General features: G+C 45.8%; 1 protein-coding gene across 2 annotated transcripts in view; it reads right to left on the bottom strand.

The window, feature by feature from the left end:
- CECR2 (CECR2 histone acetyl-lysine reader) overlaps positions 1-27726 on the bottom strand; it is a gene marked incomplete at its 5' end in the record, with an annotated part of 152451 nt that overhangs the window by 29163 nt on the left and 95562 nt on the right. For both annotated transcript variants that reach the window (XM_082635952.1, XM_082635953.1), the window contains 6 exons: positions 1964-2117; positions 16377-16546; positions 17366-17415; positions 19921-20025; positions 20889-21028; positions 22071-22254. In XM_082635952.1, coding sequence (XP_082492078.1) covers positions 1964-2117; positions 16377-16546; positions 17366-17415; positions 19921-20025; positions 20889-21028; positions 22071-22254 — 803 coding nt within the window. The remainder of the gene's footprint in view (positions 1-1963; positions 2118-16376; positions 16547-17365; positions 17416-19920; positions 20026-20888; positions 21029-22070; positions 22255-27726) is intronic.

The following is a 27726-nucleotide window of genomic DNA, read 5'->3' as shown; positions in this document are numbered from 1 at the left end:
TACATTCACGGTGTTGTACAACCATTACCGTTATCTACCTCCAAAACAAAACAGAACGAAACCAAACTCGCAGATACAAAGAACACAAAGAAGGGGAGCCAGGGTGGGCGAAATGGGAGACGGTGTCAAGAGGTGCAAACTACCAGTGACAAAACAAGTCAGTCCTGGGGATGTGATGTACACTGTGGTGACCACAGTCCGTAACACTGGACTGTGTATGTGAAAGCTACTCTCATTAAAAGAAATCAAATTCTTAACTTATTGTGGTGATAATTTTGCAATGTACATAAATGTCAAATTGTGTTTATTCCTGAAAATAAGGGAATGGTATACGCCAATCATACTTCAACTTAGAAAAAAGTCAAATGACAATGATACCTAATAAGAATTCCACTGAAAATTACCGAACTCTATTGAAAAATATAAAGAAATAAAAGCATAGTTACTATTTTGAGGAATTTAAATCTAGCACTGGAAATAAATTATGCAAAATCTCAACCTATGATATACCACCAAATGTGGCACAGGCTACATTAGTAGATTAAATGCACTAAGCGTTCTAGAATGAAGAAACGATCAAGGTCAGAATAGGATTAGCCTACTAAGAATCAGAAGGCAGGGCTTCCCTGGTGGCACAGTGGTTAAGAATCCGCCTGGTAATGTAGGGGACACGGGTTCGAGCCCTGGTCCAGGAAGATCCCACATGCTGCGGAGCAACTAAGCCCGTGCACCACAACTACTGAGCCTGCACTCTAGAGCCCACGAGCCACAACTACCGAAGCCCACGCACCTAGACCCCGTGTTCCTCAACAAGAGAAGCCACCAAAATGCGAAGCCCAGGCACCGCAACAAAGAGTAGCCCCTTTTCGCCACAACTAGAGAAAGCCCGCGCACAGCAACGAAGATACAATGCGGCCAAAAATGAATAAACAAATAAAATAAAAAAGAAAAGAATCAGAAGGCAATACCCTAGGAATGAGAGGCGAAATCACATGATAAGGCCAGAATCCTTTAAATTTTACAGCCAAAATGTGTTTAAAATTTGCATGTTAACACTGCATTAAAAAGCCAAATCTGGGACTTTCCCAGTGGTCCAGTGGTTAGGACTCGGCACTTCCACTGCCAGGGCCCAGGTTTGATCCCAGGTCAGTGAACTAAGATCCTACAAGCCATGCAGTGTGGCTGGGGGCCGGGGCGGGGGGAGCCAAATCTGTGTTATGCTATTTTATTTAAACTTTTAAAAAGTTCAATTGGACTTCCCTGGTGGGAAGAACCCGCCTGCCAATGCAAGGGACACGGATACAAGCCCTGGACCGGGAAGACCCCACATGCCTTGGAGCAACTAAGCCCGTGTGCCACAACTTCTGAGCCCACATGCCACAACTACTGAAGCCCATGCACCCACAGCCTGTGCTCCGCAACAAGAGAAGCCACCGCAATGAGAAGCCCGCCCACCACAATAAAGAGTAGCCCCTGCTCATCACAACTAGAGAAAGCCCACGCACAGCAACGAAGACCCAACGTAGCCAAAAATAAATAAATTTTAAAAATAAATAAAAAGTTCAATACATTTACTTAAAATACTGGTCTATATTTAAGAAAGCCAAAATGCTCTGCTATCCAGTGATTTATCAAGTTCAGCTTATAAACACCACTGCATCTAACATATGTGCCTTAAGTACAAAGGTTAGAAACCCCGCACGCCCGCGCACTCCGGGGCAGGGCGAGGCTTTTCTTAAGTACATCTCCTCTGTGTGTAAGGTTATTTCTGTGAGAGTCACCTTTTTTCAATTCCACACGGGACTGTGGCGGAGCCGAGAGTGAAGGCAGGGATGGAAGGACCCCAGGACGGCAAGGGCACTGCGGGGCTGGCCCCGAGCCAGCCAGACGGCAGGGCTCCCAGGACACCCCCCCCTCAACCCGGACAGCCCCGCTGCCGGAGCCCTGGGCAGAGCCCTCCTACCTTCCACGGCCTTGACCCTTTCCTCCAGCTCCCGTTTCCTCTCCTCCTTCAGCAGCTGCTCCTGCTCCTTCTTCTGCACCGCCAGGAGGATCTGGCGCTCCTCCTCCTCCTCCCTGCGCTTCTGTTTTTCTATCCTGCTGAGCACAGGGGTCTCCTGCGAGGGGCCAAGAAGTTCAGTCAACACACAATAAAGCAACACCACGTCCTTGAGTAAAGATTCCACGTTTTCTATTCAGCATATAGTGTCAGACAGCTGGGTGGCTTACAACCTAGCTACAAGTTCATCTTCTCATCTGTACAATCAATGAATGGATGCAGACACACACTCACATTAAGACACAGTGGGGATCAGAACAGGTAAAGGCTTGGGCCCGATGACTGACCTAATTTGTAGTCTTTGGGAGATAATCTGGAGAGCAGACCGGAGCAGAGAGGAGACACCACTCTTAGATTTAATCTTTGATAAAAGTGGTAACTTAAAAAGCATCTTCGGGCTTCCCTGGTGGCGCAGTGGATGAGAGTCCACCTGCCGATGCAGGGGACATGGGTTCGTGCCCCTGTCCGGGAAGATCCCACATGCCGCGGAGCGGCTGGGCCCGTGAGCCATGGCCGCTGGGCATGTGCATCCGGAGCCTGTGCTCCGCAACGGGAGAGGCCACAACAGTGAGAGGCCCGCGTACCCCCACCCCCGCAAAAAAAAGCACCTTCATCTAAATAACTATGAGAAGGATAAGCTAGCACCATTTCAATAATGTGCACGCCTTCGGAACTCCTAACTTTTGTACTTTTCTTTACTAATCGAACAGTAAATAAAATGGAGGGTTCGGTGGGAAGGGCCACCATTTTGCCTTAAGATACAGAAAAGAGATGAAGGTGGCAGCACAGACATGCACTGCGTCCCTCAGACTGGCGAGCGTTCCCCTTGTCTTTCAACCCAAACAGCATTAAAAGATAATGATTTCCGGTGGTTAGTGCGAATGCGATGGCCTAAAAATTTAAGGAAAGAAAAGGAAAACAGGACCATTACCATCATAATTTCTGAAAGTTTTACTCTGGACATTTCCAACATAGCTAGTTCTGAGCCATTCTGTAGCCCAGAACACTCAAACTAGGACTGAAATCGTTATTTTCCATTTCTTCCCTTGACTTCTGTGCTGATGTGTAAGGTAGAACTTTTTCTTTTTTAAAATTGAAGAGGTAATAATTGTTGCCTGCAACAGAGAACACCTGTAAGTTGCACAGACACAGAAAAATGAATCAGGTGTCTACAAAGGGAAAATGCCAGTTACCCTTACAGAAAAGATAATGATTATCCCACGTTAGGTAAAACGAAATCAGGAATATGACTTTTTCTTAACAGATCTTTTCAGTAGGAAGAAGACCTAATAAGAATCTTCTATGCTAGATATCTGTATTCTGTGGAGATTACACAAGTGGTCTTAACGTGGGGGAAAAAAAAGATGACAGCCGACTGCCATCTATACAAAGTCATAAAACACTGAAACCACTCTCGTTGAAATTTTCTACTTTTTTTTTTTATGGTCCTTAAAACTTGTTTCGATTGTCATTTGACTCATAATTAGGAAAGCGGTCTTGCCTAGATAGTAGACCTTCTGAAAGTCAAAGGTTTTACTGTTCAAATTCTGAGCCTGACTTTAAAAAAGGTGGCTACTTGACAAGGTAAAAATATGAACTGAGTAAGAGAAGAGAGATGAAAATGAAAAAAATGTTAACCATTATTACTGCACACGTGACACGGTAGTCAGCCACCCAAACAGAATTAAACAAAGTCCCCTAAAATCTTTCTCCTGTAACTAGAGTGGGCAGTGTACACGAGCTAGATGTCCTTTGTGACACTGGGCTGCCGCTGGCATTGCACACAGACAAGCCTCCTAAGGCTGGGGAAGCACCTTCCCTTGCACTGCCCCCAGCTCCACAGGTCCCTAATTATTCCAACTTTGGGGCAACATCTTTACCTAGTTGAGAAGTTATAGTGGAGCTACTGTTAACAAAGCAAAAGCAAACCAGAAAAATGCGCCTTTACTCTTTTCAGCTGTACAGTGATTCCAAGCAGACGCCCCTAAGACGTCAACTGATAGGGTGGCAGAAAGGCAGGGTATAGAGGAACACAAGCCTCGCCAAACGAATTATTTCATTCAAAGAAAAGTGCACTGCTTTCTACACTTCAGACCCAATGAAAAAGCAGAGAAAAACAAGCACATATAATAACCACTAGTTATTTACTGCATACAATGATGACAGCAATGTGTGTGTCCTGCCCCTGCCTAACAAAGGACGGCATGAGAAGTGCTCTCCCTTCAGCCAGAACAAAGACATACTAGAGAGGATCAGCATCTCAGTGAGGACTGAGGACACAGCCCAAGGACTGGTCACCAAAGAGTCACCTGGTCAGCAAACAAGAGAGGCACTGCACGCGTGAAGACAACGGAAGGAGGGGAAAAGGGGAAGATAGGTAATTACGTACATCCTAAGAATATCGACACAATTTTTTCAACAAAGACAACGACGTACTATTCTTAATGTGGGAAGATGTCTTACAAAGCAGTTAACAGTAGCCCCCACCAAAAAAATGAAACATGAATACAAAATTCACAGAAGTAGATAAAACACATCCATGATCATAAGGAAAAGCAAAGCAGCCTCTTCACTTACAAAACTGTAAAAGATGAAAAAAGTAACACATCTGCAAAGACATGGTAACATGGACGCCCTCAATGAGCTGGGGACACAGGTCTTCTGGAGGACAAGATGGACACACATATCAGGAACCCTGAACAGAGTAATTACACTGCTGTGACTTTATCTTAAAAGTGAGACAGCGAAGCAAAATATTTCTGAGTACATTAAAGTCAACATTTAAAACAGTGAAAAACTGTAAATATCCTAAATGTTTAAAAATAGGTAAAATTACATAATAACTATGCAATCATTAAAAATTGTTTTTTCTGAGGAATATTTAATGAAGTATGAAAAGGCACCTTGATGTTAAATGAAAAACACAGGTCACAAGGCAACAGTCAGTGTGATCCCAGGTTTGTAATAAACGCACAGAGAAAGGGCCTGAAGCAAACACATGAAACTGTAAGTAGGGAAACTGTTACCACGTCTCCTGCACTTTTTACGTGAGTTTTCTGTAAGAGCGTGTAAATTCTTTCGGACACAGAACAGCCCCTTCCCAAATAAGCTGGGGAAATCACCTAGTATTACATGCTCTAAAACGACCCAATTTTTATTAACTTCTTACCCCCACTACCATGTGATCCCTATTAAAAGTCTAAAATTCAAAGGTTAAAGTACCAACAGGCTATGATCACTTACAGATTTTATGGTGAGGTATTAAAACTGATTTTAAATAGCTTAAGATATTTCGATAACAATGCAGCAGGAATTTTTTAATTAATTTTTTTATTGGAGCATAGTTGGTTTACAACGTTGTATTAGTTTCTACTGTACAGCCAAGTGAATCAGCCATACACATGTCCACACCCTTCTAGACTCCATTCCCATATAGATCATTACACAGCACCAAATAGAGTTCCCTGTGCTGTACAGGAGGTTCTTATTAGTTATCTTTTATATATTGAAGCAGGAATTTTAAAACTTAGAAAATCATAAATGCCAAGGACTGCTGCTAAATCAGAGACTCTGAATCCCTCAGAAATACATGCAAAGATACTGAAGTGAAATTCACAGGAAATGAACAATTTTAAGGTGCATAACCTTAAAGAGGCATTCAGGATATTCACAACGCGTGCGACCACCATCTGTGTTAAGTCACAGAACAGTTCACCACCTGAAAGAAAGCTCCGCACCCAACAGGCAGTCACTCTGCATCCTCCACTCCCCAGGCCCTGGAGACCACCAAGCTGTTCTTTCTATGGATTTCCTTATTTTGGACATTTCACATAAATGGGATCATACAATTTGTTGTCTAGTTAGTTCTTTTTTAAATACATTAATATTTATACTAAGCACATAAGATGTAATAATTGAATAACCTGAATTTACAGCATCTTAAAAAAGCAAACTGTTATAATAGCAAACAAAAAATCCCATTAAAAAATCGGCAGAGGATCTGAACAGACATTTTTCCAAGGAGGACATACAGATGGCCAACAGACACATGAAAAGATGCTCAACATCACTAATCATCAGAGAAATGCAAATCAAAACCTCACACCTGGTAGAACGGCCATGATGGCCATCATCAAAATGACAGGAGGTGGTAAGTGTTGCTGAGGGTGTGGAGAAAAGGGAACCCTTGTGCACAGTTGGTGGGAATGTAAATTGGTGCAGCCACTATGGAAAAGAGTATGGAGGTTCCTCAAGAAATAAAAAATAGAATTATCACATGACCCAGTAATTCCACTCCTGCGTATCTTTCCAAAGAAAGTAAAAGCACTAATTTGAAAATGTATATGGACTTATTTGTGCATTGCAGCATTATTCACAATAGCCAAGACAGGGACACACCTAAGTGTCCACGGATGAAGAAGAGGTGGTGCATATACAATGGAATATTACTCAGTCACAAAACGCAGGAAATGCTGCCATTTGTGACAACATGGATGACTTGAGGGCATTATGTTAAGTGAAACAAGTCAGAGACAGACAAATACTGTATGACCTCACTTGTATGTGGAATCTAAAAAAACTGAACTCACACCAAAAGGATTAAAGACCCAAATGTAAGACCAGACACTATAAAACTCTTAGAGGAAAACATAGGAAAAACACTCTTTGACATAAACCACAGCAAGATCTTTTTTGACCCACCTCCTAGAGTAATGGAAATAAAAACAAAAATAAACAAATGGGACTTAAACTTAAAAGCCTTTGCACAGCAAAGTAAACCACAAACAAGACAAAAAGACAACCCTCAGAACGGGAGAAAATATTTGCAAATGAAACAACTGACAAAGGATTAATCTCCAAAATATACAAACAGCTCATGGAGCTCAATATCAAAAAAACAAACAATCCAATTAAAAACTGGGTGGAAGACCTAAATAGACATTTCTCCAAGGACGACAGATGGCCAAAAGGCACATGAAAAGATGCACAACATCACTAATTATTAGAGAAATGTAAATCAAAACTACAATGAGGTATCTCCTCACGCTGGGTCAGAATGGCCATTACCAAAAAATCTAGAAATCATTATCAAAAAATCTAGTAAATGCTGGAAAGGGTGTGGTGAAAAGGGAACCCTCCTGCACTGTTGGTGGGAATGTAGGTTGGTAACAACCACTATGGAAAACGGTATGGAGGTTCCTTAAAAAACTAAAAATAGAATTACCATATGACCCAGCAATTCCACTACTGGGCATATACCCTGAGAAAACCATAATTCAAAAACAGTCATGTACCACAATGTTCATTACAGCTCTATTTACAACAGCCAGGACATGGAAGCAACCTAAGTGTCCATCGACAGATGAATGGATAAAGAAGATGTGGCACATATATACAATGGAATATTACTCAACCATAAAAAGAAATGAAATCAAGTTATTTGTAGTGAGGTGGATGGACCTAGAGTCTGTCATACAGAGTGAAGTAAGTCAGAAAGAGAGAAACAAATACCATATGCTAACACATATATATGGAATCTAAAAAAAAAAAAAAGTACTGATGAACCTAGTTGCAGGGCAGGAATAAAGAGGAAGACAGAGAATGGACGTGAGGACATAGGGTGGGAGGGGGAAGCTGGGACGAAGTGAGAGTAGCATCGACATATATACACTACAGAAGGTAAAATAGTGAGCTAGTAGGAAGCAGCCGCATAGCACAGGGAGATCAGCTCGGTGCTTTGCAATGACCTAGAGGGGTGGGATAGGGAGGATGGGAGGGAGGCTCAAGAGGGAGGGGAGATGGGGACATATGTATGCATATGGCTGATTCACTTTGGTGTACAACAGAAACTAACACAGTATTATGAAGCAATTATACTCCAATAAAGATCTATTTTTAAAAAAAAGGTGGTCAAAAGGTACAAACTTCCAGTTATAAAATAAATAGGTGACCGTAGTTAATAATACTGTATTGTGTATGCGAAAGCTAGTAAGAGAGTAGATTTTACAGGTTCTCATCATAAGAACAAATCTGTAACCGTGTGAGGTGATAGATGATAACTAGACCTACTGGTGATCATTTATTTTGCAGTGTGAACAAATACCAGATCATTATGTTGTACACCTAAAACTAATGTTGTAAGTCAATTACATCTTAAAAAAAAAAAAAAAAAGGCTGTGATTTGGAGAACTTGACAACAACAAAACTCAAAGCCCCCGAGCGCCCAGGAGCAAGAAGGAAGGTCCAGAATCTGACCGCCCCCGCCCGCAGTGGCCCTTCTCCGGGGTTTCAATCCCTGCCTGGTCCCCAACTGCTTTCTCCAGACAGCCCCCACCCCGGGTTGCCTGCTGGCATAAAAACACCTCTGCTTAGTGAGATACCTCTTCGCCTCACAATTTCTCATGCCCCTTTCTCCTTCATCGTAACGTGTTATAATTTCAGCAGTTCCCACCTGATGTGAATTCTGAACAATTACTATTTTATATAAATCGCATCACACACATTCGGGAAACAATATGTACGTGGTGCACCAAGAGTCTGTTTTACATTTCCGTGCTACTTGTCAGCAGTGGATGGGACTTACGACCTGTAGACACCTGTGGCGGTTCAACACTGTAAACTTCAGTAGTTTAAAGAACAAGTACATACAGTCGAGTCAACAAAAACCAGACAAAAAACTAGCAGTTTAAAAAAAAAAATCTTACACTGTTTTGCATTGCAACTTTTTTTCTTTAGAAGGGGTCAGCTGCAGACGGGGCAGGGCTGTGTTTAATGCTGTGCAGAGAAGAGGCCTGTGGGACCAGGACAGGGTTTCAATGAGAAGCTAATTAGAAACGGCACTTTGAAATCCTCTCAACAATTACAAATAGAATCTGGCTGAAGCTGAGCCCAGGACTCCCCGTCCATGCCCCCCACCCACCCCCAGCACACATGGGACCCAAGCTCCCTGGCAATGGCATGTCCAGAGTCTCCTGACAACAACAGTCCAGGAGGTCAGGGAGACAGTGTCCCTTCACTGGTGTATTTCCCCAGGAGTCATAATTAAAAGACTTTCAGAGGCACTAAGATTGGACTCCTGGGTGACCAGAAACCCTGCCTATAAGCCACTAAAGACCTGAAGATTTTCTGCTGTTTCAACAAAAGCACAAAACTCATGCCACACTGAAGGCTTTCTCCAGAATGTTCAGCTCTGTAACTGACATCCAGACTCTCTTCAATACCATGGTTACTTGTATCTAAGACCAAAGAGCAGAATACAAACAAACAACGCTGCAAATAACCTAAAACTTGAGTGTCTGAAGCTAGGCTTTTGCTGGCAGCAGTGAAGAACCTGCCTATCTGTATTCAGATTATTCTGCAACCAGATGTAAACCAGGGCATTTAGGACTCAGTCCAGGGCAGTGAGCAGAAAATGGGAAGGCTTTCAAGGAGGCGGTTAACTGTCCAGATACAAAGGCAGCGAGAGCCCATCAAGGGGAACGAGGCAGAAAACCAGTTGAGAACTACGGCTGGACAGCCTGACTGAGGCCACCTCCAACCAGGGCCTCGAGGGAAGAAGGGGCTGGAGAGACCTGCAAATCAGGCAGAACAGGACTGCCTCAGTTTACCTCCTGGTACAGACATACTTACGAGCTGAAGAAAAAAGACACAGAAGATAAGTCCAAACATTCTGGAAAAACAGAGATTTTTAAATGAGCTTTTCCCCTTTCGGGGATCAAGGTAGGATGTACTCGGTTAATGGCCCGGTCCCTGAACACACAATCTTGCAGTCACACCAACGACCGCAAGGCCGCAGAGGGTCCACACTGTCACAAGCCAGCCAGACACGGCCTCCAGGGGAAACGTGCTCTGACCACTAACTGCTTGAACAGCCAATGGGATGGATGCTAAAAGGAGACAAGGCATTAAAAAGTGGAGCGAGTCTGGGAACTGGGCAGCAGGGGAGGCAGGGGGTGCCCCCTAAGTCCTGCCCGCGACCCCTCCCCCATCCAGCCCTTGTCGTCAGACACCCCCCCGCAGTCCAGGCCCCCCGGGCCTCATCCCGCCCTACCTGCCCACTGTTAACGTCTCAGTAAATACAAACAGCAGCTTCGCCCCTTCCTACAGCTGCGATGCTGAACGTCACAGAACACAACTTCCCAAACACAGGGGGCTCCGGGGACTGCTCCCCCCGAAGCATCTCTTCACCAAGCACTGTCTCAACTCTTACCCTGCCCCTCCCAGTTCGCGTCCCCCCTGCTGGACACGCGAGCGCCCCCACCGCACAGGGAGCACCGAGAGCCCGTGGACATCCTGCTCCAACTAAGGAAACGGGACCTGAAATGCCGAGAACTCTCCTCAGTGCTGCTTCCTCTGAACTTCCTCACTATTCCTTTGTTTTCTTTCACGGCCAGGCTTCTCAAGAGGACAAATACCACTCTGACCAGTAACTCCTCTTTTACTCACTTGCAACCCGACCTTCACTCCATCATCCTCTAGTGAAACGCTCCCCCCAAAGGCCACCCTCCCTTCTAGGCCCACGCTCCCAGAGCAGGGACCCTACAGCTACCTGCTCACCTTGCAGTCGTTCCTGATGGGGTCTGACCACAGATGCATCTTCCTGAAACAAAGACCGAACGACATAGCCTCCGACCACTGCCTCCCATGGACAAACAAGCAGGGGACGGCCAGGGGACTCCAAAGTCTGACTGTTCCAACCCAACCGCCACTCTGAGTCACAACACATCTTACACGCCAGCCACGACCCAGCACACACACTCTCCGACTGCATTGCACGCGACCCTGCCTCTGTACTTCTGCTTGCCTTGACCCTCCGCCCGCACTGCCACCGTCAAAACCTCAGCCACCCTGCAGGGCTCAGGCGACACAGTTCTGCTGCTCCCACTCTCAGCCCCAGTCCATTCCATCTTTGCCTCTTGCATTCCTATGACACGTGTCTGTAACAGAACGCATCATTCTCCTCGGTATTACAGTAAATAATGATGTGAGTATCATCCCCAGAGATTAGGGGAGCCAAACAGTCAACTTATGTCTTATTTTTACAACTCCTTCTCTTTCTAGAAATGCATCTTACGTAGAAGAATACTCCATAAAGGCTTGAGGTTTTAAACATGAAATCAACGTAAATAAAGAATTTGGGATGGAAGGAGCACACAAGATAAAACAGGACCATCTTTTCTGAACACGTCAACCCTTCTCTCCGCTCGCTCTCACACACTCACCTACTGCTCAGTGGACTTGACGGACAGGCGGTCAGACCTCCGCCCAGGCTGCAATCCTGCCCGTGTCCCCTGTGGACGCTTCCCCTACAGTTACAAGTGAGGAAGAGCGAGGACAAGACGGGTGAGAGTGTCCTCAGCTGCTGCTGTGGCTGCCACTGCCACCAGTCGAGAGGCCTGGAAGGGCCAGGTGAGGCTCTACCTAAACGAGGGCCCGGGGCACCCCAGGCCAGTCGGCAAAAATGACAACTCGGCTCTACAAGGCCCCACGCAGCTTATTCACTTAAAAACGCTCAAAAAAGCTCAGAGGTACCATGTGTCAAACTCCCTGAACGGTGTAAACATTTTTAACAAGTTTTGTTTCATATTACCAAGGAAAAGCCAGTTTCATCACCTCGGGTTGCCGGGAAGGGCTCTCAAAGGTGGATTCTGAGCAGCAGGGGGGCAGCTCTCCTTTAGAGGCGGTTCTGTGGCCGGTGAGGCTGGAACAGGTAGGAGGATGAGAGACGACAGGCTCAGCCACGAAGGATCGCAGAGCTTCCTGGGGGTGTTAGACCCCCAGATGATGTCAGAGGCTTGGCAGCGGCCGTCACAGGGAACTTCAAAGAAGGCCAACGTCAGTTTTGGAATTTCTGTGGACTGAGCCCCAGAGCCTCACCATCGTAACCTCGTATTAAGAAATGGTAAGCGAGGGCCGTGCAGGTGAGGTGAGTAGGCTCTGCGTCGTCACATCAGCATCCTGTACGTGTGGTCTGGCACCACTTAACTGAAAAACTTGAGACTTGTGGCATCAACGAGGTAAAGCAACAAAGGATGGAAAAAGCTCAGTGGCGCTAATGCCACTAAGTGGTGGTTTATGCAACCGAAACGAACCACAGAACGGCAGGAGACCTGCTGAGATGGGGGATCTAGAAAGCTTTTCCATTATGAGAATGACCAGCCTCAGTAGAGATAAACCCCAACTGTCAAAGGGGGCATGACCCCCTTTACCCCAAAAGCTACTGCAGCAGTTCCTGAAATGTGCCTATGAGCGACTCCTTCGGTAGTTCAGGCCCAGGGGAAGAGCCCTCGGGCCACGAGCTCTCTCAGGGGACCAGCAGCAAAGGGGCCAGGGGGCCACCTCCACCTCTGCCGAGTGAGGCAGGTGCGCGGCGGTGTCCCTGTCCTCACAACCATCTTCTATGTGACTTATCGAAGACCTGATGTGTATGACACACCTTACTATCACTGTCCGTAACCTTAGCTAAAACGCTTTCACTGGTCTACACCCCCTTGACTTTCATCTTGCCGTAGCAGTTTCACTTGCATGGGGTCACGGCGGCCTCACCTTCTGGCTCTCTCGTCATTTCACAGTCCACAGGACTCTCGCGCCCCATGAGTCAGCCCACCAGGCTCGTGCCCCGGTCCGGGAAGATCCCACGTGCCGCGGAGCGGCTGGGCCCGTGAGCCATGGCCGCTGAGCCTGCGCGTCCGGAGCCTGTGCTCCGCAACGGGAGAGGCCACAACAGTGAGAGGCCCGCGAACCGCAAAAAAAAAAAAAAAAAAAAAAACTCCTCGCCAGTTACAAGCTGTCAGAAACAATGGAGGGACCAAGTGCCAATCCCTCACTAAGTACTAGACCAGCTGCTGGACAACGGTCCTTCCCACAGAAACTGGGAAGTTACAGCCCTTCATCTTACTAATAAGAAAATCGAAATTCAGAGCTTTCAGGAAGCTCATCCAAACGGGCAGCTAGCAGCGGGCGGCGCCACACCTACAGGGGGTCCTAGAGGAAAGCTCACGACGCGCAGCCCCCCAGACCCTGTGGCTCTGCGCCTGTCATGCTGCCCTGTATCTATTCTGTTTTACTGGCATGGGATTTCCACTTCACATTCAGATCATAGGTGTGTTTATTACTAGAACAGACCCCAGCATAACTTGGATGGGTACTGGTAGGTTCACACAGTCACTGTCAAAGAAGAATCTACACAGTGTGTGTGTTTTAACTTAATGTATAAAAATGTACTGCCATTCACCAATCATACAATGCAGGCCCACTGAGGGGGTTCCCGGAGATTCTCTCCTAACAATCACCCTCTTAAACCTTTATCTGCCCTTCCAGTTTTGTTTTCATAATCGCAAGTGAGATGTTAATGATACTTGCAATCCAAATACCAAAACCATAAGACTGTAATGAATTTTTTCCTTTCATCTCTTACTATCTTATCCTTATTTGACAGTCAACCTTTCAGGAGCAACTCATCCTTAATGTTTTTGTTTAATAAAAACTTTTTATAGAAAATTTTATGCCCTTATTTTGTTTCATAATATTTAATTGTGTAAATGCAGTAACGAGAACAGTGGACACACAAAGGTCTGTGAAAACATCAGCAGGATGCCCAGCTCGCAGGTTGTCATTTCCCGTGGGTGGCCTCTCGAATGAAGACCCCCTGAGGGTGCTCCTGATGTCTGGCCTCTGTGCCAGGACAAGGCAGTGCCCCCACCCGCAATATCTACGTTCAACGGTTATTCTGGAGGAGAGCTCTGTTATGCTGGGACTTAGCTAAGGCGACAACAAACCTCAATTTACCTTGGCGACGACTGACATCTAAACTTTCCTTCAAGAAACAGAGAGGTCTGGCATCCTTACTCGAGATGTGAAGAGATACATGTACTCACAGCTCTGTATCTTCTTCTTTCTCATCAATCCTGCATAGGCATAGTCAGATTCACAGCAGCACCTGTTTTGCTGCCGCAGCCAGTAACTGTTAACCTTTAGCAGGCATAGGAATGAATCACAGAGCAACAGAACCACATCCAGCCATCCTGCCATGCTGGGACAAGAGCAGGGCGGGATCCGGCGTCTAGCGTGCGGCCCAGGTGACGCCCACGCAGGATGTCGAGAGCCAGCACTGCCGTGAGCGCTAAGCAACAGACTTCGTTAAGTGCAATTCTATTCCCCCAGACGAAACGCTCTAAAATTCTGCCTCTTACCCTTTTCTTACGTCACACACACAAGACTTCCAAGACAGTATTCCCATACCACACATGCCACTTAACCCCGATGGGTTATGAGTTATTATTCTTTTGATGAGGAAACGGTCTTTATTTGTTAGTGCACTTTTAAAGCCTTGACATTTATATTACTGAATGAAGAGAGTATTTAAATTCATCAGGAATGGGGCACTAAGGTAACTATATCTCAATGGACACAATAGCCAAGCCACTTCTTTCTTCATTTTTGAACTGTTTGGAAATTATCTTTTCGTAAAGGTTTAGAAAATTTTACCTGTGAATAAATCTAAATGATTCTGGAGCTTTTGCTGGGATGCTTTTGTGAAAACTCTTCTTCCCTAATTACTGGTCTGCTAAGGTTTCTGGTTGCATAATTTAGATTCTGGGATTTTTTTGGGGGGAAATCAACACCTCATTTCACTAAGGCTTGCAAATTTACAGCACTGTATAGCTTTCAAAATATCAAATCTATTATTTCCTTTTTCAGCTTCTAATTTCACTGTTCTTGAAATTTGTATTTAAGGTTTACCTTATTTTAATTTTTTCTTCTCTTGCAAAGAATCAACTCCTGAAATTTTCTGTATCAAAACCATCCATTTTATGCTTGTAAGTTTTTTCCCTTAGTTACACTATTCAAAAGTCTGAGGTTGAATATTGCAGTTAAAAAGACAGAAATTATAAATGAAAGTTTAAGATTAGGTAAACGTCTTACAGATGATTTAAGGTGCTGTCATTAATCATACAAGGCTATTTAAGTTATAAAACCATCTCTATTAAATAGCTACTTTAAGAAAACTAGATTACGTATTTCAAGTCCTGGAAAAATGGTCACAGTGTGCTGCGGAGGACAAGATCCAAGTGTAATTATAGTCAACGGGATTAAGGACGTCGATGGGGAGATGCTCCCCCATGAAAATGCAATTCCGTGACTTTCTACAGTTCACCCCAAAGCACCAACCTGCTCAATGGTTACAAATATCATTGGAGTCACGACAAATCAAGTAATGTATCTGTCACTGTGTCCTTCCCTGGGGGTGCTGCAGCAAGAGTTTAAAAACACTTTCTCCTCAGATGTCAGGGGCAGTGCTCACATTTTTGTCTTCTATTAACAAGTATTAAGAATCAGAAGCATCAGATTTATGGAAACTGGATGGTTGTCAGGCATCCACCACAGAACGGGCGTTCTAGGAGGTCACCAGTGGGGTTACAATGATGGGGAAGACATGGCCCCTGATCCAGAGTTGCTTAGACAAACTCCTGATGAAATGAAGTCGGGAAGCGCACTGCGGGGGACACCCTCGCCTGGGAGAGGCAGGGGAGAGCTCACAGACACAAGGCCCTCAAGTGGGGCTTCTGAGAGCCCTGGAACAGGCAGGGGCAGGCGGGGTGCAGGACGAAGCCAGGATTCGGTGCCCTGCAGTCAGAGGGGGCAGCCGGGGGGAGACGGAACTAGAGCCACAAAGAAAAGCACCTTCAGAGCCTGCTGTTAGAGGGAGACAGACCAGAAGATGATCTTTTTTAAAAAGGAAAGAAAAAAAAAAAAGGCAGCAGTCTATGTACAGGGAGAGGTACACACAGGGTGCTCTATAGAGACACACCTGGGGCTCAGTGGGTGGTTCCCAGGGGATGCTGGGGAGAAGGAGAGCTGGCTCCCAAGGGTGAAGAGCGGTGAGGACGGGGTAGCGGCATGAGGATTAAATCACACGGCCCGGGCTGCCCTGGTGGCGCAGTGGTTGAGGGTCCGCCTGCCGATGCAGGGGACACGGGTTCGTGCCCCGATCCGGGAGGATCCCACGTGCCGCGGAGCGGCAGGGCCTGTGAGCCATGGCCGATGAGCTTGCACGTCCGGAGCTTGTGCCCCGCGGCGGCAGAGGCCACAGCAGTGAGAGGCCCGCGTACCGCAAAAAAAAAAAAAAATCACACGGCCCACAGTGAAGGAGAGTGGGGGCACGAGGTCCCATCTTAATGCCCCAGATGAAGAAAGATGAAGGCTGGACCAGCTGCAGGAGAACGTGGAGTGGAGGGTGCTCAAACCTCTAATGAAGGAACCCTTTACCAGAGCAGCTTGACGCCACACACGGAGGACAGGGACCCTGTCTGCACACCTTCTGGGCAATCATGCTGCAGATCTCGGGCAGGAAGTCCTCGCTGAGGAGCTTGTAGAGCTGCCGCTCTCGCAGGGAGGTCCTCTCCCGGAAACTCTCGGTGACCTGTCTCCACTCCTCTTCTGTCTGGCACAGGAGCCACCAGGAGCCTTGGCCTGGCCCCTGGGACCCTAGAAGAGAAAGGGGTAGCTCAGTAAACAGATCCCATGAGACCTGTTTCTTTCTATCTTCAGTTTCAGTTGGACCCTGGGTTATGATCAAAGCCAGGTAATCAGAAAAATGGGGGGCCCATTACCATTTAAGGTTGATGCTGTGTACTTCTGATTTTCCTGTTACTATCACTGTTTACAACTAAAAGATAAGAATACGTAAAGGCAATAACTATTGTAACCTTCATGATAGATTCTAATATACTAGAAATGCCTCAATGTATTTACTTTTCTACAAAATTGGTTTTGATTGAGCTTTTGCAGTCTTGCTTGTTGCACTGAGATACTCTAAATTGCTATTTCTCCCCAAATTTATACAATTTGGATTACAGAACTGAAGTCTAGGTAGGAACCCAGTACACTTCCTTATGCAGTAAAGCCTTTTACTGGGTTGGTCAAAAAGTTCATTCAGTTTTAAGTAAAAATAAGACACATTTTTCATTTTCACCAAGAACTTTATTGAACGTATTCACTAACCGAGCAAACTTTTTGGCCAACCCAATACATTAAAAGAAAGCTCTCGGAGAAGCTGCTCATTTACTCCAATGTTGGTTGTCTATTCTGCTGGGCCTGGGTAAGGGCGCCCAAGTGAAAAGACCTGGTCCTGCTCTCAAGCTATCCGTCAGGGGGAGAGATGGGCACAGGGAGACGATGTGTGAAGGGTGAGGAGGCTAGTCAGAGGCTATTGTAATAGTCGTAACGCTCTGCACTCGACTCTGGAAAAGGACACAAGTCAATCATGTTCATGCAATCCCTTCTGACCCCGACAAAAGCCATTACCATTTCTTGTCTGCGGCTCAGATGCTAAGGAGTTTTCTTCCTGCTTTTCACTGAAACACAGGAAAAAGAGGCACCAATTAAAACAAAGGCATGGGGCTTCCCTGGTGGTGCAGTGGTTGAGAGTCCGCCTGCCGATGCAGGGGACACGGGTGCCCTCGTGCCCCGGTCTGGAAAGATCCCACGTGCCGCGGAGCGGCTGGGCCCGTGAGCCATGGCCGCTGAGCCTGCGCTTCCGGAGCCTGTGCTCCGCAACGGGAGAGGCCACAGCGGTGAGAGGCCCGCGTACCGCAAAAAACAAAAACCAAAAAACAAAGAAATGTCCAAAATTGTTGTGCTCCCCTGTAAGGCAGACACATACTTACTACCAGGAATGTGTGTTGGCGCAGAGGGGAAGGACAGATACGCGGGGACACAGGAAAGGAGAAGTTCAGTGTCCACAGGTAAATGCCAAGAAAAGGGCTTCCTCCCGGACGGCACTGAGGGTGGCACTGCAGGCGAGGTGTATTGAGTTGTGGCCCTCACAGCAGGCTGGGGTGAAGAACACAGGTTCTGAGGCCGGGCCACCTCTATTCAAGGCTTGCCACCATCTACCATGTGACCTCAGAAAAGTCACTGAACTTCCCTGTAAAACGGGGCTATTAATAATGGCCACCTCACAGGGATGCTGGAACTAAATTATAAAATATAAATGTGCTCATCAGCCCGACAGTGTTAAGTCTCCCTGAATCATTAAGGACAGTCTCTGGATTTTCTGGTCTGTTTTCAACCACCTAACCCAGCACTGCCCCGAACAGCCTCCTGGGAGAAGGAAAACGTCCTGTACCGTCGCTGTCCAGCCAGACAGCCCCGGGCCCCGAGCGCCTGCTCCGCTGAAGTGTGTCAGGGGTGACTGAGGAACCTAACTTTACATTTTATTTATTATTTTTTAAAAATGATTTGTTTTAGGGGCTGCCCTTTATCTTTACTTTTTCCCCCCTCCTACACATACCTTATTGTCTACATTTGTTTTTCATCATTCTTTGAAAAACGGAGGTATAGTTTTAGATGTACAACACCATGATTCACTATTTGTAAAGATTATACTCCACTTATAGTTATTATAAAATATTGGCTATATTCCCTGTGTTGTAGAGTATATTCCTATAGTTTATTTATTTTACGTAATAGTTTGTACCTCTTAATCCCCTATCTTGCCCCTACCCCATCCCTCTCCCCGCTGGTCACCACTAGTTTGTTCTCTGTTTCTATAAGTCTGTTTCTGTTTTATTATATTCACTACTTTTACTTTCTAGATTTCACAAAATTTTATTTAATTTAAAAATACTGTATTGGATACAGGACTCTAAAGAATAAAATCACCAGCAGAGGGTAGCACAAGCACACATATGCTTCTTAAAATGACTACAGCCCCACCACTAAGGCACTTTAATTGTTGGGACTCACAGGGAAACTGAGATAGTACAGAACAGATTTCTGAATGTATCAGGTGGTGTAGATCGCTAACAAAATCCAGAAACACATGTCTTGTGTATAACACATGATTATAAGAACATTTCTCACAAATACTGGTGGGAGGAAAGCTGCAATCTGTAGTCAAAATTTCTGGAAAGTTAAGTGTGACACTGACTGTTGTAACAAAAAAATCAAATTCTGATTGTTTTATTCATGATCTGATTCCTAAAAATATTTCTTAGTAGTTAATAAGCAGCACAGTGAAATCTGGTCCACTTCAGTCATTTAGGTTACTTAAGTAGTTCTAAAACGCCGAAGGAAGAAGCAGCTTCTCCTGTGTTATTAGAATTTTTAAGACTATGACCTAACTTCCGTAAGTGGATAATGATAGATCTGATCCTCAAGTAAAAGGAAAAAGTATTTCTACACAGAACAGGTCAGATTCTGAAAACTCTTATATTGAGATTCACATGGTGGGAATTCCTAAAAGGCAATGACATATTAAAATAAAATTTCCCAGGACTGCCCTGGTGGTCCACTGGTTAAGACTCCGCACTTCCACTGCACGGGCTGCGAGTTCGATCCCTGGTTGGGGAACTAAGATCCCACATGCCGCGCAGTGCGGCCAAAAAATAGTAATAATACAATTTCCCAATCGTAAGAGAATCTTTTTCTTTGCTAAAATTAAATATAAAATAAACACTATAAAAATGTTTAAAGTCTTACCTTTTCTTTATTGTAGGAAACTGTATTCTACATACAACAAAGCATGTTTACTACAAAATCTCCTTACCAGAAAAGAATTAACTCCTAAACTCATATACAGTATTAACTCTCTCCACACTCCTGTGAAGAAATGTTTGGTGTAGGGATGGGATTTTCAGGGCACTTCCTGCAGGCGGGCTCGGTTCTCGGTGCCGTCCACTGTCACGTTCACTGTCAGAGTCCCCACTGTCCAGTGAAAGTGAGGGGCCAGGCAGGAGGCCCCCGAGGACTGTGACGCAGGGCTCATGTCCCCCCCGAGGCACAGAAAGCAGGATGGAGGCGAGTGCCTCCAGCGTAAGGGTTCGGGTTAGGGACCTGCACAAACAAGACTTACTCACCTCACTAGAGTTTCCTCCTGCAGTTTTTTCCGTTTTGGGGGTCTTCCTCTTCTTTTTCCTGTTTTCCCAGGAACACTTGAAACATTTTTTTGTCCTTCACTTTCCCTAAGAAATAGTACGTTAAATAGAAATGTTCTGTCATAGGACTGATGCGTTACACATGATTTATAAGCTAGTGATTAGGGGGCTTTCCTGGTGGCGCAGTGGTTGAGAGTCCGCCGACCGATGCAGGGGACACGGGTTCGTGCCCGGGTCTGGGAGGATCCCACATGCCGCGAAGCGGCTGGGCCCGTGAGCCATGGCCGCTGAGCCTGCGCGTCCGGAGCCTGTGCTCCGCAACGGGAGAGGCCACAACAGTGAGAGGCCCGCGTACCGCAAAAAAAAACCAACAAAAACTGGCTTTAAGCTAGTGATTAGTTTTTCTGGCCATGAGGTTACTAAAAAGGAGCAAAGGCAGCAGTTACAGGCGAAGAGCAGGGTGACCTCCCACTTTCCATGGTTAAAACGTGTAACCAAGGAAAACAACATCTCCCACGTGAACATCTGAGTGAGGCCTCAGGCTTCGCTAACAACAAAGGGCCCAGCAACCCGGACGTCTGGGGAAGATGCAGCATCGCTCTGGGCAGCTGGGGACAAGGCCTCTTCCTCACTGAGGACATCAGCTCTAGCAGGAGGAGGGATTCTCCAGAACCCACTCTGCTGGAGGGAAAGGCCCCGGGGAGCACTTGTACTGCTGAAAACCTGGCGGGCGGAACAGCCTCCGGGGTGGGGCCGCTGAGAGCTGGGCTAGAGATTAATTCCTTTTCACTTCTGTGGGAAATAACTCTTTGCCATCTCTTTGTAGACATGGTGCTACAGCTAATTCCTTCATGAGAAAAAATAACTTGTGCTGTGGAATTCCGATGTATTTGATTTTAATGACGCTCTTGTAACAGTGGCTATGGCAGCCTTGACCTTTAGGAAGGTACCTGCTCAGAGAGAGCTCTCCGTTGGATTTTCCTTGTACTGGGTCCTCCTTGTACATTCGCGTCCCATAGAAATACCAGTAGAGGGCCCCGGAGTTGTCCTCACCCAGCGGTTCCACACGGAGACTGTCTGCATCCAGGCCCTGGGCAGGACAAGGAAAGAGGTTTGGGCTCACAACGAACAAAACTAAAGAGACAACTCAAATGAGGATTCTGAATTTGTCCTCACATATCCCTCATATTAAAATGCTCAAGCATCTTAGGTAATTCTCAGTCAGGGTACCCGACACACGGGACGGGGAGAAGGTGCCTGCTCTAAGAGCAGGGTACGGAAGTACTTCACACAAATCCCATTGCCACCATCGCCCCGCCCTCGCCAAAAAAAGAGCAACCCAAAGGGATTTTGATGAACATGTGACATACTTGGTTTAGACATGTATTCTGTGTGTACCAACAAGAGGAAAGACAATTCCAACAGGAGAGTCTGCTTTTGTGGCAGCCTCATCCCCCATGACACTCTGTCGCCGCCGGCCAGTCCGGCTCGGGGCTCCCCATTCCCCCAGCCTGACCTGCGCTGCCACCCCTCGGCGGGTGGAGGCCGAGACCTCAGTGAAGACTGTGCTGGGCTGCACTGCGGTTTTCACCATGGTGCCCACCTGAGCCCACGAGCACCGTCGACGCAGTTCATCATTTGTGACCGACCTCCCAGTGAGGGCAAAGCAGAAGCCCGCCCGCGCCCTCCCTCTGAGACAGGATAAGAGGGAGCGGGGAGGCGTCCACAGCCCCACCCAGCACACGTCTACAATGTGTACACGGTGTGCGGGGAGGATGGGTGAAAGTCCTGGGAGGTTTCATACATATTTCAATTATTCTAAGTCAAATTTCAGACCTCAGGAAATAAAACTCAGTGACTAATGTAACTGCACTTCTGGCTGATGACAGAGCAAACGGGAACCTAGGATTGTTCCCATGTCAGCGGGGACTCGGTACACGGAACGAAGAACAGACCAAAGTAGAAGTTAAGCCAAAATAAAATAACATGCAGTCATCTGAGTGTGTGGCTTGGATTCCCCTGGCAACAGTGGTAACGGCTGCATCTACAAGATTCCCAAGACCAGCACAGCATCCAAACGCTGGCTCCTCTCAACTTCTGCTCCAGGGACAGGGTGCCTGTCAGCTACGCACCTTGAGGAGATCAAAGACATCGTCTGCGTCCAGCCGGTAGTCACAGAGGCGGTGGAGGATTTCCACTCGGGTGCGAAGGGGCAGGTCCTGGAAGCTGGCTCCCCGCAGGGGGTTCGGCTTCCCCTCTTCCAGCTCCCAGCGGTAGCTGATGATGTCCTCCAGGTAGCTGTGGAAGGTCTGAGACCTAACCAGGCGGCCCCAGACACAAAGACACATGAATACCACATAGAGAGGGGGGTGTGGGGGGAGGCGGGGCTGGACAGCTGACTAATCTTCAACAGCAGCAGGAATTGAAAGTGCCAGGAAGGGCCCGGGGATCCCTTGAGGAAGCACTATGTTATTACACCATCTCCTGGGACCTGACACCATCAAGTCCCAAAGATCATCAATATTAAGAAGGTTGAGGGACCTTCCCTGGTGGCACAGTGGTTAAGAATCGCCTGCTGGGCCTTCCCTGGTGGCACTGTGGTTGAGGGTCCGCCTGCCGATGCAGGGGACACAGGTTCGTGCCCTGGTCTGGGAAGATCCCACATGCCGCGGAGCGGCTGGGCCCGTGAGCCATGGCCGCTGAGCCTGCACGTCCGGAGCCTGTGCTCCACAACGGGAGAGGCCACAGCAGTGAGAGGCCCGCGTACCGCAAAATAAAAAGAATCTCCTGCCAATGCAGGGGACACGGGTTTAAGCCCTGGTTCCGGAAGATCCCACATGCCGCAGAGCAACTAAGCCTGTGTGCCACAACTACTGAGCCTGCGCTCTAGAGCCCATGAGCCACAACTACTGAAGCCCGCGTGCCTAGAGCCCATGCTCCGCAACAAGAGAAGCCACCACAATGAGAAGCCCGCACACCGCAACGAAGAGTAGCCCCTGCTCGCCGCAACTAGAGAAAGCCCATGCGCAGCAACAAAGTCGCAACGCAGCCCAAAATAAATAAATTAATTAATTAAAAAAAAAAAGATTAGGTCCACAACTTAGATGGCAAACAGCAAAGAATGCCAATGTCTGCCTGGCCTAATCCATTTATATTTCAGGTTAAGATGCAAAGGTGAAAAAACCTTCTCCAGAACACAGGAGGCTACTCCAGGGAATTCCCTGGCGGTCCAGTGGTTAGGACTCCATGCTTTCAATGCCAAGGGCCCAGGATCAATCCCTGGTCGGGGAACTAAGATCCCACAAGTTGCCTGTGTGGCCAAATTGATTAATTAATTAATTTTAAAAGAGGCTACTCCGAGGTGTAACTATACTTTCCATGTGCCGTTACATGTAAACTTGTGGGTGTGTTATGAAACACTAAATTTGAGGGTTTTTTCTATAGAAAACATTTAAGACAACTTAAATTTTTGATTAGTACCTAAATGGGCCTTGTATATAACAAGTGCTGTTTAATTGTTAGTTATTCCATATCTCAACTATTAAAAAGAATCTGGATATAATTTCACCTAATGCTTGATTTTAAAATATTTTTCTCACTAAACAAAGAGCTCTAAAGGAATTATGTGTCAATAAAATCTTTACAAGAGGCATGTATCATGTTAACTTATAATCTATGTAGTTATCTTTGTAGAAGAAGTCAGAAGAAATACTCATAGAGGAAAAACAAAGGGCCTTAGGCAAATAAGAAATTAAACATTTTGCTTTTTCAAAGAGAGAAGAAACTTTATTTCCTTCCTGTTGATACCTCAAGTGCGGACAGTGTGAATGTGGTTCCCTTATCAAAATGCAGCATTACACCTGGAAACACAGGGCTCTCGGCACCACGACTGAGCCCTGCTTGCAGGCACCTGCGGGAGCCTTGGGACCAGCCTGGCCTCCTGCCCGCAAAGCCGGTGCTGCCCCTTCAGGTGGAGGAGCCGGGCAAAGAACAGCTCCAACTGGCGGTGAAAAGCAGGTGGTACGGCAAAGGAGAATTTGAAAATAAAACGGGGTGCTTTTTCGTTTCAAAGAGTATGGAGAAGACAACCTGCCTTCGGTACTAAACCCCTTTATCTGCCACATGCTCTCTAGGATTTCTACTGCACACCAAGTACCCTAAACAACAAGGTGTCTTCCTCTTGCAGTAAAATGAAACGTGGACTCCATGACATGAGATCATTCCACGAGGACGCGGCAGGAGGCGAGGAAGCACAGACAGCCGCGATCTGCCTGAAAGCCCCTACGTGTCCCGAGAGCCGCAAGTCTGAGATTCCTTCCCAACAGCCCTATTGTCCTACTCAGTTCCAATTACATCACTTCTGCTAAAAGTTTCGTAAGTCATCTCTATACCACCTTACCAAGAGATACTAATGGACTTACAATTCAAGATGACTCCTTTGCCTTGTATATAGATAAGCCTCATAAAAATCTGTATCTCCTTCTTTTAAAGGTCAGATATTCGAGGGAAAAATTTTGGAAGGCAGCATGGTCAAGGGTATTTGAAACAAAAAGGCTCAGTAAGCCATCAATTAGGGTTAATACTTTGTACTTAGCGGTTTTTCATCTTCTCTAGGACACAACACTTTCAGAATCTGGTAAGACCATGCACTCCCGCCCTCAGAAAAATGAGCGCCGTGATCCTGTGTGCTGCTCAGAGGAAGAGTGCGTGGCAACAGCTGCTACAAACTGATCCTACGTTGTAAATCTCTCAGCTCAGCTCAGGGCACTTCTTCCTGAGTTGTCACTAATCCTTTCAACAGGATGTGGGAACAAAAAGATCGAACCAACTGGAGGTTCTGAGCACAACCAGGTCAGTGCTCCTTCTTGTCTGAAAAAAGTTCCAAATGCTAATTATCCCTTTATTTCTTAAAATAGTTTGCACAAGAGAGAGAAAAAAAGACAGAACTATCTTTCCACAGTCGCAGAGTGAGCATCTCGTAGGGCCCCAGCAGAGAACTGCTTATTTTCCTTCAGACAGAACAGGCTTCCACTGTGAGACCCACATTCCCAGGGATAGCGTGGCCCGAGAGGAGCGGGCTGACACGACCTCGGCCGGAGCTGGAGCTGGCAGGACCCTGCACCACGCAGGAAACAAGCTGCCTGAGAAGATCACAATGAGAAGGAAGGCTCTTGTGTCAGTTCTGAGACATGAAAGTGTATCTGCAGCCCACATGCGGGGAGCAATGAAGACCTGGCACCGCGGGTGCCATGTGGAGACTAAATAGAAAAATTTTATCTTCCCGTTTGCTATGGCTACTGGTGCAGCTAATGAAATACCCATGTGCACAGTTAGGCCACGTTTAACACAAGTACTGGGGGACTTCCCTGGAGGTCTAGTGGTTAAGACTCTGCACTTCCAGCACAGGGGGTGAGGGTTCAATCCCTGGTCGGGGCACTAAGATCCTGCATACCGCACAGTGCGGGCAAAAAGCTTAAAAAAAAACACACACACAAACACACGAGTACTGGATTGAGATAAAGATTTTAGTTCCAAGTGAAGCAACAAATAAAAGGCTCCATAAGAAAATTTGATGAAGTGCTTATTCTTAAAGATCGTAAAAAGATTCAGCCAAAAACAACTGAAATAATGTCTCTTCTATAGGACTATATAGTGCCTGCCATATCCTGAAATATATCCTGAAATCAATGTGATAGCCAGGATAAGTAAAAAATCATGACAATTTCAAATTAAAGGAAAATGTGATTAAGATACAAAACATATCTTTTTAACTAGGAAATATGTATATAATATAGATTTTATTTGTGTATATGAATGTTTATGTTAGGTAACAAAGAAAAGTATTAAAAGTCATCTGGGGGATTTCCCTGGTGGAGCAGTGGTTAAGAATCTGCCTGCCAATGCAGGGGAGACGGGTTCAATCCCTAGTCCGGGAAGAAGATCCCACATGCCACAGAACAACTAAGCCCATGCACCACAACTACTGAGCCCGCATGCTCTAGGGTCTGCATGCCACAACGGCTGAGCCTGCGTGCTGCAACCACTGAAGCCCACGTGCCTAGAGCCTGTGGTCCGCAACAAGAGAAATCACTGCAATGAGAAGCCCGCTCGCCACAACTACAGAAAGCCTGCGTGCAGCAACGAAGACCCAACACAGCCAAAAATAAATAAATAAATAAATAAATTTTTTTAAAAAAAGTCATCTGGAAATCAACATGTATTAATCTTTAAATAACCCAAAAGAAAGCACTAAAGGACAAAGAGAGGAAAAAAGAAGGAAACACATGAAAAGACACTCATTAGTCATTTGGGAAATGCAAATCAAACCCCAACAGGGTACCAGGTCACACCCACCAGGATGGCTAAAATTAAAAAGACAGATAAGAACAAGTGCTGACCCCTTGTTAACAAGGACGTAGAGAAATGGGAACCATCGTATACTGCTAGTTGGAATGTAAAATGGTGCAGCAACTTTGCAAAAGTTTGGCAAGCTGCTCAAAACTTAAACACAGAATTACTATATGACCCAACCATTCCACTCTTAGGTATACACCCAAGAGAAATGAAAACATACATCCAAACAAAAACGAGTAGACAAATGTTCATACACAGCAGCATAATTCATAACAGCCAAAAAGCTGAAACAGCACCAATGTCCATGAACTAACAGATAAATAAAACATATATCTATACAACAACACAGTATTTTGGGGCCATAAAATGAATGAGTACATGATTCACACTATAACATGGATGAATTCTGAAAACATGCTAAGTGAAAGTAGCTGGATACCTATATGTATGCATACCACCTATAAGAGGGACCTAGAATAGTAAAAACGTAGACAGGAAGCACATTAGTTAGTGGGACCGGTGACTGGAGGAAGCAAGGAGCGACAGCTGACGGGTGTGGGGGGGGGTCTCTGGGGGGGATAAAATGTTCTGGAATTCAACACTGGTGATGACTACACAACCTTGTGAATATACTAAACACCAATGAACTGGACACTTAAAAACCCCCAGAGAACAGTGGAAACCAACCATACCAGTAACTGCACTAAATGTAAATGGACTAAACAGCCCCGTCGAGCACTGCCTAGAAGGAAATTTACAGCTTTAAAATGCCTGTATTGAAAAGAAAAAAGGCTCATAACAAGTATTATAACTTGAGAAGAAAGAAAAAGAAGAGTAAGCTAAAGCCAAAGTAAATAAAAGAAAATAATAAAGATAAGAAATCAAAAACAGAAAAAAAATTTTTTAAAGAAAACAGGCAAACAGTAGGTAAAGTTAAAAGCTGGTTCCTTAGTAAACATCTGAAAAGTTGATAAACCTGTAGAAAGAGTAGAGGGAGAGAGAGAGAACAAATTCCAACATCAGGAATGAAAGTGGAGAAACCACTGTAGATCCTACAGATAGTAAGAGAATAAGAGAATATTATGAACAGTACTATGGAAATAAATTTAAAAACGTAAATAAAATAGACAAACTCCTTGAAAAATGCCTAAATTACTTACCAAAATTGACTTAAGAAATAGAACACTCAGGAGAAAAGGGAACCCTCCTGCACTGTTGGTGGGAATGTAAATTGGTGCAGCCACTATGGAGAACACTTTGGAGGTTCCTCAAAAAACTAAACATAGAGCTACCATATGACCCAGCAATCCCACTCCTGACAAAACTGTAATTTGGAAAGATAAATGCACCCCTATGTTTATAGCAGCACTATTGACAACAGCCAAGACACAGTAGCAACCGTTACCCGTTGACGGATGAATGGATAAAAAAGAC

This window comes from Mesoplodon mirus, assembly GCF_964341445.2.
Source record: "Mesoplodon mirus genome assembly, chromosome: 11".
Taxonomy (NCBI): Eukaryota; Metazoa; Chordata; class Mammalia; order Artiodactyla; family Ziphiidae; genus Mesoplodon; species Mesoplodon mirus.
The sequence above is the reverse complement of the archived record's forward strand: the minus strand, read 5'-3'. Positions and strand labels throughout refer to the sequence as shown.